The sequence below is a fragment of the Zootoca vivipara genome, chromosome 12, assembly GCF_965207765.1.
Source record: "Zootoca vivipara chromosome 12, rZooViv2.hap1.1, whole genome shotgun sequence".
NCBI lineage: Eukaryota > Metazoa > Chordata > Lepidosauria > Squamata > Lacertidae > Zootoca > Zootoca vivipara.
The window spans coordinates 54,221,616-54,231,345 of record NC_142595.1 but is presented as its reverse complement, the minus strand read 5'-3'; the positions used below and the strand labels follow the sequence as shown (position 1 = coordinate 54,231,345).

The following is a 9,730-nucleotide window of genomic DNA, read 5'->3' as shown; positions in this document are numbered from 1 at the left end:
CTTCAGAGTGGGTCTCCCTCTGTGTGTCCCTCGCCAGAGCAGGCCCTATTGAGGAGAGAGAAAGACAGTTGGAAGGGGCACCCAAGGGTCCTCTAGTCTGACCCCTCCATCATGCAGGAATCTTCTGCCTCTGGGATGGGGTGGGGACACTTATGCCCCAGCAGAAACCCCCACCCCTTCTCCAGCCCCACCTTGCAGGCCATGGAGCCTCCAAACATTTAGGATCCAAAGAGCAGCAGATAGAATCATAGATCCAGGAATCTTTTTGTCCCACGTGGGGCTCAAACCCACGACCGTGAGATTAAAAGTCCTAAAATATCCTGAGGTGGGGGCGTCTGGGTTGCTGAAGGTGGAGGAGGAGGCGTTGAGCCGCCGAGAAGAAAGCGAACCCCCCCCCCCCACCGCAGCATTCCGCCCCGAAATCCAGGGGGAAAAAGAGAGAGACTCCAGAGCATGTGCAGGGTGCGCTTCCTGCCCCCTGAGGACCCGCAGGAGGCTGGCTCTGGGAGCAGCGTGCCCAAGGAAGGGGAGGGGGCGCGGGGCGGCGGGGGGGGGAGAATCGTGCGCAGCTCCTTCTCCCCCCACCGTTCAGCCGCCCGCCGGGGAGAGGGGCCAGAGAGGGGCTGGGGCGGCGCAGACAAAAGGCGGCCGGCGGGGCGGCGGCGGGGGAGGGGAGAGAAAAGTTGGGAAGGCAGAAGGGGGCGGAGAGAAGGAGGGAAGGAAAAAGTTCGGGAGGAGAAAGAGGAGAAGAACAACGCAGGGAGGGAAGGAGAGAGGCGGCGGAGCTCCGCCACGCCAGTCTGCCCCCCACCCTCGGAACGAGGGGTTCCCCCGAAGAGGCTCGGATCGGGCTCTCTTCTCCCCAGCCCCCCAGGATGGAAGTGAGGCGCCCGGGCAACGGCGGGGGGCGGCTCTGAGCGAGCGACACCCCCAAACACACACTGCCCTTCCCAGGTGAGGCGGGGGCAGCTGCGCTTCGGGAGGGGGTGGATCGGTCTGAGTCCTTGATGGGGAGGGCAAGGCGGGGGATTAGGGAGCCCCCCCGGCTTGTTGCCCTCTCCGCAATAATCTCATGCATTTTCAGCTAGTTTGCACGGACAGATGATCCCCGCGCCACCCAAAAAGAAAGTCCGGGGCAGCAGAAGCGAAGCCAGAGCTGTGGCGGGGCCGGGGAGCTGGGGAGCAGACCCGGGGGCGGGGGCAGTTCAAGGCGCAGAGATGGAGAAGGCGCTCTGCACGTGCCCAGAAACCTCTCTGTTTCGGCTTCTTCCGGGAGGAAGCCTCGGCTCGGAGTTACTGGTGGAAGCGGACGGGCGGGGCGCCAGGCCCCCGGGCTGGGCGTGTGTCCCCGGGACAGCTGGCCGGCAGCTGCTCGGCTCCGGGTGCCAAGGGAGCCACGTGGGGGAAGCCGGCAGAGAGGGGCTGCGGGGGGGGGGGAAGAGGGCGGAAGCAGGGCGAGGAGGCGATAGTGCAGACCCAGACGGGAGTCGCACAACTGTGGCGTTGGGCGGGACCCCCAAGGGTCTTCTAGCTCAACCCCCGGCTGCCCAGGAGTCATCGCTAAGGCATCCCTGAAAGCGGGCCAATCGACCTCTGCTCAAAAACCTCCCGAGAAGTCGAGTCCGCGCCCTCCCGAGGGATCTTACCGTCAGATGTTGAGTCGGTATCTCCTTTTTTGTCGTTTGAATCCGATGGTTTGGGGTCCTCCCCTCCGGAGCAGGAGAAAAACAAGCTTCCTCTCTCTTCCATGTGGCAGCCCTTGGGATATTTGAAGATGGCTATCTTATCTCCTCTCAGTCTCCTCTTTTCCAGGCTAAACATCCCCAACTCCCTCAAGCCTTCCTCTCTCTGCTTGAGGGTTCCTAGATCTCCTGGACATTTTATCAGTCTCCCCGCAAGCAGACCCTCCTTTACCCCCCTGGAGACCTGGGGGGGGGGACGGGGACCGGACGGACAGCCAGGCCAGGCAATTGCCCCAGACAGGGCTGGTTTGGGGAGCCCTGGAAGGACTGAAGACATTCAGAAGAACCTCAGAAGAGTCTTTCAGGAAACCTGCAAACAGGATCTGGGCCAAACCATCCTAGCTACGGTACTAGACCTTGATAACCCTCCCTTGCAAAACCACGCAGGTTGGTGGCTCTTGTTTCCTCCTACCGGAGGGACTTCCTCATTTTCACTAAGAAGGGTTTTCTCTTGTCTGCCCTGAATCTTCCCACATTGAGCTTTGCTGCTTGCCCACCAAGGAGGAAACTGCTTCTCTGCCCATTCTCTCCATGCCAGTGCCCTGGGTGCCACAAGGACCGGCCTTGGGAGGGAGGGTGGAGGATGTGATCCCCTCCTTTCCTTGCAGCAGCAGGGCCCATTGGGCTGTCCCAGTCCCGACCCACCTGGTGCTGCCTAAGCCTCCTCCGCAGGGCTGCTGCCATCTGCCAGGCTGGTCCAGGCCTTCTAATCCTCCTAGTTCTTAATGAGGAGTGGCAGGCGGAAGGCAAAGAAAGGGCAAGCGCCAAAGAGGAGGCAGCCGCAGCAATGGGGGGGCTGAGGGGCCAGGAGGCTCTCCTAGGCGTACTCCCCCAGGGACATGGAGCCCCTGACCCGGCAGAGCCTCTCCTGCCCAGCAGAATGCCAGCCGACTCATCCACCTGGTTTGTCTGGGGCTAGGAGGTTTGCTCTTTCGAGGGAGGGGGCTTCTTTCCTGCTTCCAGCACAGGCCTTTGTGGGAGGCAAGTAGGTGCTGGGTTTGCAGCATCTGGGGGGGGCTCCTTCCCCATAGACTCCGCCTTCAGGTACCCTCAGTTTGTGCGGGGGGTTGGGTCCATCTGTCTCCTGGCTGCTGCTTCCTCCGCCTCCACTTTTTTTGGCTCATCCAGACGCCGCAGCAACTGGGTTGTGTGCTGGGTTGGGCCGAGATGTGTGCAGAGTGGGGGGAAAGGCCAGGTGTGGGGCGGGCCGGGCCAGGATCCGTGTTGGCACTGGCCAGGTGTTGCTCCTGCACACACACACACACACACACACACACACACACACACACACACACACCCCAGAGATGGCTGCCTCTTCTGTGCTGGGCTCTAAGATGCAACTGTGGGGAGTGTGACATGGGTGTGGGATGAGGAAGGCCAGAAGGACCACCCTCTGACTCCCCCCCCCCAGGCCATGCACCTCCAGGAACTGAGCACACTATCTGCCTCTTGCTTCCCTCTGGAGTTTCAGCAGCCTTGGATGGTCCTCCGGCAAGCTGCCCCAGTGGGTGAGGCTGAGCAGAGGTTGCTGCCCATGCCTGGGAGAGATGGAGCAAGCTTGTTTTCCACGCTCTGAACCAATGGATTCGTAGCACGATAGAGTTGGAAGGGACCCTGAGGGTCATCTACTCAAACCCTCTGCACTGCAGGATTCAGATGACAAGGAAGGAACGGACAAATGGCAGTGGAACAAGCTTCCTCAGAAGGTGGTGGTCTCTCCTTCCTTGGTTTTTTTTTAAAAAAGCAGAGACCACCTGCTTGAGCTAAGATGCCTGCATTGCAGAGGGCTGGACTGGATGACCCTCAGGGGAGTGATTTGTGGGTCTGTTTTCTTCCATTTACAAACCTCCTCCTCCCCTCCAGGCTTGTGGCTTCCTGGCCTGCCCCTCTCTCGCCCTGCCCCCCAGAGGCCAGAGGACCATGAGGGTGATCCATGGGCACTGCTGCCGCTTCCAGGTGCTGTGGGCCGCCCTGGCTGTCTCCATGACCATCGGCTTCACCCTCCAGCTCTTTGGGGTCTCCTTTCAGAAGAGGTAACTGTTCCACCTTCCTTGCCTTCAGCAACACCCAATGCTCAGCAGTGCCCCCCGGTGGCCACTCAAGGCAATGCCCTAGAATCCTAGAATTGGAAAGTCAGACGGCACCCCCAGAGGTCATCCAGCCCAACCCCCTGTGACACTGCGGCTGGCCAGTGAGGGCTTCTCTGATCTCCTCTTCCTCCTCCAGGGCTTCCTTGTCCCAGCTGCCCCTGACCCCCTGGGCTCCCCCTCTGGCCAAAGCGGGGCAGGAGCAGGAGGAGGCGGAGGGGCGGCCAGGACCCCGCTGCCAGCCAAGACGCCACCTGGTCTTCCTGAAGAGCCACAAGACGGGCAGCAGCACCATCGTCAACCTCCTGCATCGCTTTGGGGACGCCCGGGGTCTGCGCTTTGCCCTCCCCGCCCGCTACCAGTTCAGCTACCCTAACCTCTTCCAGGCACAGCGGGTCAAAGGGTGGCGTCCTGGAGGGCGCCCCTTCGACATCCTCTGCCACCACATGCGCTTCAACTTGCCTGAGGTGAGACCAGGTGGGGCTCAAAGAGTGGGGCTGGGGGGCATGGGGGGCATGGGGGGCACGTGGAACACTGTCATAAGAGACTAGGGACTTGACCTCTTTCCCCAGGGCCTGCAAGATGGAGCTGTTCTGCCAGGCCTTTGGCCAAGGCACAGTCTGACCCACTCTCTCCTTTTGTAATCCTCATAGAACTCTAACCCAATGTTGTTGTTGTTTAGTCGTTTAGTCGTGTCCAACTCTTCGTGACCCCATGGACCAGAGCACGCCAGGCACTCCTGTCTTGCACTGCCTCCCGCAGTTTGGTCAAACTCATGTTCATAGCTTCGAGAACACTGTCCAACCATCTCGTCCTCTGTCGTCCCCTTCTCCTACCTTAGTGCCCTCAATCTTTCCCAACACATGGGCATCTGGTTGGCCACTGCAAAACCAGGAGGCTGGACTAGATGGGCCTCCGTTGGCCTGATCCAGCTGGATCCCCCAGGGCCAGATAGTCCAACCCCCTGCAAGGCAGGATTCCCCAGAGCACTGGTGGCTCTCCATGAGTAGATGCAGGCGAGGAGGGTTCCCAGCCTTAGCCCTGGGCAAGAGTGGAAGCTTGGGTTTCCGATTTGGGGGGCTGAATGAGGAAAGGCTTGACATCCAATGGCAGTTTTAAAAAGTCTTTCAGACCCTGTGATGCAGCAGCAAAAGAAGTCAAGGCGTTTCTAGGCTGCCTCACCAGAAGTTAAGTGTCCGAGGGACACTTCCTGTTCAGCTCCCTCAACCATTCCTCATAGGGCTTGGTTCCCAGACTCTTCGTCATCTTGGTCGCCCTCCTCTGCCCACCTTCCAGCTGGTCAACATCCTTCTTAAATTGTGGTGCCCAGAATGGGACACAGGATTCCAGGCATGGTCTCACCAAGGCAGAATACAGGAGTGCTATGACTTCCCCTGATCAGGACACTAGTCTTCTTCTGACACAGCACTGGCTTATTTCTATTCTAGATCCTTTTCACATACACGGTCGTACCTCGGAAGTACGAACAGAATCTGTTCCAGAAGTCTGTTCGAGTTCCAAAATGTTCAGAAACCAAGGCGCAGCTTCTGATGGGGATGCATGTTATGACTGTAATGGTACTTTGGTTTAAGAAAAGTCCAGTTTAAGAACAATTTGGTTTACAAACTCTGCAAAACTGGAAATAGTGCCATGGTTTGAGAACTTTACCTCTGTCTAAGAATGGAATCCAAACAGTGGAAGGGCACTGAGAGCGGGAGGCCTCCTTAGGGAAAGCGCACCTTTGTTTAAGAACGGTTTTGGTTTAAGAACAGACTTCCAGAACGGAATCATTAAGTGAATAAACCAAGGTACCACTGTACTGGCAAATGCAGCTTTGTTTTCTACCCAAGGGCAGAACTGGACATTTCATAGAATCCTAGAACTGCAGACCTGGGTCTCTGAGCAAGTGCCGAGAGCCTGTCCATTGCCAAAGGGCAAATTGGGCCTCAGACACACATGAGGCTGGGGGATTTCGAGGACCAGACTCTGCCCCACCTGCCCCCTCCAGCATGTCTTCTTCTCCCTCCTCAGGTCCAGAAAGTCATGCCCCCGGACAGCTTCTACTTCTCCATCGTGAGGCACCCCGTCTCCCTGGCCGAGTCGGCCTTCTCCTACTACCGGGGTGTCGTCCCTGCCTTCCGCCGTGCCGGCACATTGCCCAAGTTCTTGACCTCGCCCCAGCGCTTCTACCGCCCCGGCGAGAGGGGCAACCACTATGCCCGCAACCTGCTGTGGTTTGACTTTGGCCTGGACCCACCAGCGGCCCCTGGCCTGGCCCCAATCCAGGCTGCCCTGGCCACGCTGGAGCGCACCTTCCACCTGGTCCTGCTGACGGAGCACATGGATGAATCGCTGGTGCTCCTGCGTGACGCCCTCTGCTGGGGAGAGGAGGACATGCTGGCCTTCCGCCACAACTTCCGCAGCCCTGAGTCCATCCGGCCCCTGGCGCCCGCAGAGGCCGCCCGACTCCAGGCCTGGAACAACCTGGACTGGCACCTCTACACTCACTTTAACCGCAGCTTCTGGGAGCGTGCAGAGCGCTTTGGCCGCGCGCGCCTGGCCCAGGAGGTGGATGTCCTGCGGCGGCAGCGGGCAGAGCGGATGCAGCAGTGCCTGCGGGGAGGGGGCCCCCTGGAGGCAGGGCAGATAGCAGACGAGCGTATCCGCCCCTTCCAGTTTGGACAGGCCCCCATCCTGGGCTACGCCCTGAGGCCCAGCCTGGACCCTGAATGGCAGGTGCTGTGCCAGCGCATGGTGACCCCCGAGCTCCAGTACAAGGACCTTCTGGATGCCAAACAGTTTCCTCTGCCCCCACAGGGCAACGGCTCCAAGGTTGGTGGCGTGAGGTAGCCCCCCCCAGTGGACCCTGAGCAGTGGCAAGCAGAAGGGGGTGCAAAAAGGCCAACTGGCCCCCAACAGGCTTGGCATGGGCTGGGTGCTGAAGGCACAGAGGACCTGAGGTGCCACAAAATATCTCATTTGCCCACATTTCTGGGATTCCCAGAAGAAGCTCCCTCTGGCACTGGGCCTTCTAAAGAAGCTGGATGTTGGGAGATTCACGTGGAAGGAAGGACTTCTTTGTAGAACCATAGAGTTGGAAGGGACCCCAAGGGTCATCCAGCTCAGCCCCTGCAATGCAGGAATCACCACCAAAGCATCCATGGCAGATGACCACCCAACCTTTACGTAGAAACCACCAAAGGAGAGGAGGGACTTTATGAAGCCCATCAGTGGCATAGCGTGGGTTGCCAGCGCCCAGGGCAAGGCAAGTATTTTGCACCTGGGGCAGTTGTCCGGTAGCACCCCCCCACACACATGCTATGCCACTACAGCCCATGGTTAAATGTGGCCACTGCTGGGTCATCAGCTTCAAGAGGCCTTCCTGTCAGCGAGGACGGAATGAAAAGTGGACCCGACAATGTCTTCTCAGGCACAACTCAAGAGCAGCCACAGGATCCTGCCGTGTGACTCAGCTCAGCATCCTCAGCCAGGCCTGACTTTGCACAAGGAAGTGGGGTCCTGCATCGGGGGGGGGGGAATCCCCACACCTCTTTCCCTGGGACTCAGCCACAGTGGGCCAGAGGGGCAGCCTGCTGGCATGGGAGCCTCAAAGACCTGGGTTCATTTTGTTGCTTTGGCTGCAGACCCATGATGGGGAAGGAGATGAGGTCTCTTCCCCCCCCCCCATCCACAATCAGCAATGGGAGACTAATGGTACCACCCCACCCACCTTGTAGGGCTGTTGTGTGGAGCACTGAAGCAACTCATGTGAAGGGCTTTAAACACTTGCAGAGGGTGGGGGTGGAGGGAAGCAGCTTAAATTGGTGCTGGTTAGAGGGCAGAGCCAGGCACACTCTGCTCTGGCCATGGGGGGGGCTCTTTGTCTGGGGGCTGAGGCTGGTCCTGCAGGTGGGGTGGGGGGAGGGCATGTGTCTCCTGGGATCCAGAAGAGTTCGTGGGCCCCAGCATGCCCCAAGGGGCTGGTGACAGATGCCCACCTGGTCCTATATGCCAATGCAGGAGTGCCAACTTGGCCCTATGGCCATGGGTGCCATGCAGCATGCAGGGCCCTGGCAGCAAATTTGTGGGTGCCCAGCTGCTTCGTGGGGAATTTTGTGGGTGCTTGGGCACCCACACCCCAGGGAGTTGGCACCTACGTCCCAATACATCCTTTGGAGGCGAGAGGCTACACATCAGCAGGTCTTCTTTTGGCCTACAGCTCCCATAATGGGAGTTATAGTTCAAAATACCTGGAAGGCACCAGATTGGCCCAGGGTGCTCCCTTTTTTTTAAAAAAAAATATTTTTATTAATTTTCCAATTAAAACCAATTATATCACATTCAATATTTCAAATTATACACATATATATATCAATCAAACCGAATGTTATGCCAAATCATCTAAAGAATTTTTTATTTGGGTTCCCATGCTTCAAGAAATTGGGAATTCCTCGCAACTGTCCACTGCCGTCTTTTTTCTAAAGTTCAAATCGTCCTCCAAGTTCATAATAATCCAGATCTTCCCCTTACAGTCACATAGATGTTTTCCACTTTCATCCGATTGTTTCCCAGCCGCTGAGATAAATATCAAACAAAGTTTCACAGATGTTCTTTCTCCTGTGTGAGTTAATCAGTCCAGCCTCCCCATAAATCTTCTTAATGGAGCTCCTTGTTGCGTCGAAGCAGCCCGAAGCAGCGCCATCTCAAAAAGCTCAAATCACTTTCGCTTTCTCTCATAGCCATGAAGATTCACGATCATTATAGAATTTACAGCTTTTTCAGGCAGGAGACCCAAACATCAAACCATAAACTCTTGGTAAATTAATGGATCTCCTTGCCCTATAGCTGAACTTAGCTTCAGGTCGCTGCTCCAATTTAAAGTGCGTCACAACTCATAAATCCTCCGAGCGCGTCCAGAACCCCTTCCGCCCGACTAGGGGGAGGCTTTTCTCATCGGCAACTCCACATCTTTAAAAAAATATGCTCAGTAACAACAGTTATAAAGTTCAACTCACACAGTCTTTTGCTTCTCTTTCACTCCAAACAAGCCAGGACATCGCGTCCGGGAAGGTACGATGCAGCAATATGAAGGGAAAAAAAATAAAAACTCACTTCCCTTATCGCTCCGTCCCCATCAATCCTTCTTCCAGATGCAGTACAATCTTTGACTCCTCTCCTTTCAGCAGCATAAATTTCTCAGCAGTAAACAGCGCTTCTTCCCCTCCTTCTGAAGTATGTCCATAGATTTAAGCCTAATTATCTTCTTTAACCATGGAAATCCCCGCCATGCAGATTAGCGTCCGGGAGTCCTGGCCCTCGTAAGTGCTCAGCCCAAGCTCCCCCCACTCCAAAAACAGTCGGAGTGGGTCAGGGGGCATCGCGGGCCAGCGGCCCCTCTCCGTAACCCCCGGAGAGGGTAGGGGGTTGCCATTTACTCCCCTAGCAACCGCCAAATTCCTTACGAAGGTCAGAGAGATGGAAAACAGGTCCGCCATTCCTGCAGGCGGAAACCGGAACCCAGGGTGCTCCCTAAGGATGCTTCAAAACACAATGCATGGAAGAGTCCCTCCTCTCTCCATAGCCAAGGAGACCACCTACAAAGAGCTGCTAGCTGGACTGGAGGGAGAGGAGGACCCCCAACCCAACCTCCCCTCCCCCACCCAAGCCATCATTGATCAGTTTCCATTGGGGACTGTGGAGCTTCTTGCCCTCAGCGGGGGGCGCTGTTGGGTTCCTCCTCCCAGCACTTAGGACACTGCGGGATCCATGGATCCCACCACAAGGCAGCCTTTTTTTGTTTTCTTTTTCAAGGATGTTAATCTTAACCATTTTTTAAAAGGGGGGAAATCCTTTTTTGTTTCTTTTTGGTCCTTTTTCAATAAATTGAAATGCTATTGGCCA

General features: G+C 57.0%; 1 protein-coding gene across 2 annotated transcripts; it reads left to right on the top strand.

The window, feature by feature from the left end:
* Positions 1 to 651: 651 nt before the first annotated feature.
* GAL3ST4 (galactose-3-O-sulfotransferase 4) lies at positions 652 to 9,730 on the top strand. Of its 2 annotated transcripts, XM_088656023.1 has the most exons (5): positions 652 to 954; positions 1,813 to 2,089; positions 3,606 to 3,775; positions 3,969 to 4,296; positions 5,861 to 9,730. In XM_088656023.1, exons 3-5 carry the CDS (start codon positions 3,663 to 3,665, stop codon positions 6,677 to 6,679), a joined length of 1,260 nt encoding a protein of 419 aa, XP_088512149.1. In that variant the 5' UTR covers positions 652 to 954; positions 1,813 to 2,089; positions 3,606 to 3,662; the 3' UTR covers positions 6,680 to 9,730. The 2 variants fall into 2 exon arrangements, with proteins under 2 accessions (XP_088512149.1, XP_034958032.1); XM_035102141.3 differs by lacking the exon at positions 1,813 to 2,089 and having other exon boundaries at positions 816 to 954.

What these genes read in the sequence shown, in the direction of transcription:
- GAL3ST4 (XM_088656023.1), top strand. Translation starts at nt 3,663, where the DNA reads ATGAGGGTGATCCATGGGCACTGCTGCCGCTTCCAGGTGCTGTGGGCC. An exon ending in GGGGTCTCCTTTCAGAAGAG is followed by an intron (nt 3,776 to 3,968) that starts GTAACTGTTCCA and finishes TTCCTCCTCCAG; the next exon opens with GGCTTCCTTGTCCCAGCTGC. An exon ending in TGCGCTTCAACTTGCCTGAG is followed by an intron (nt 4,297 to 5,860) that starts GTGAGACCAGGT and finishes CTCCCTCCTCAG; the next exon opens with GTCCAGAAAGTCATGCCCCC.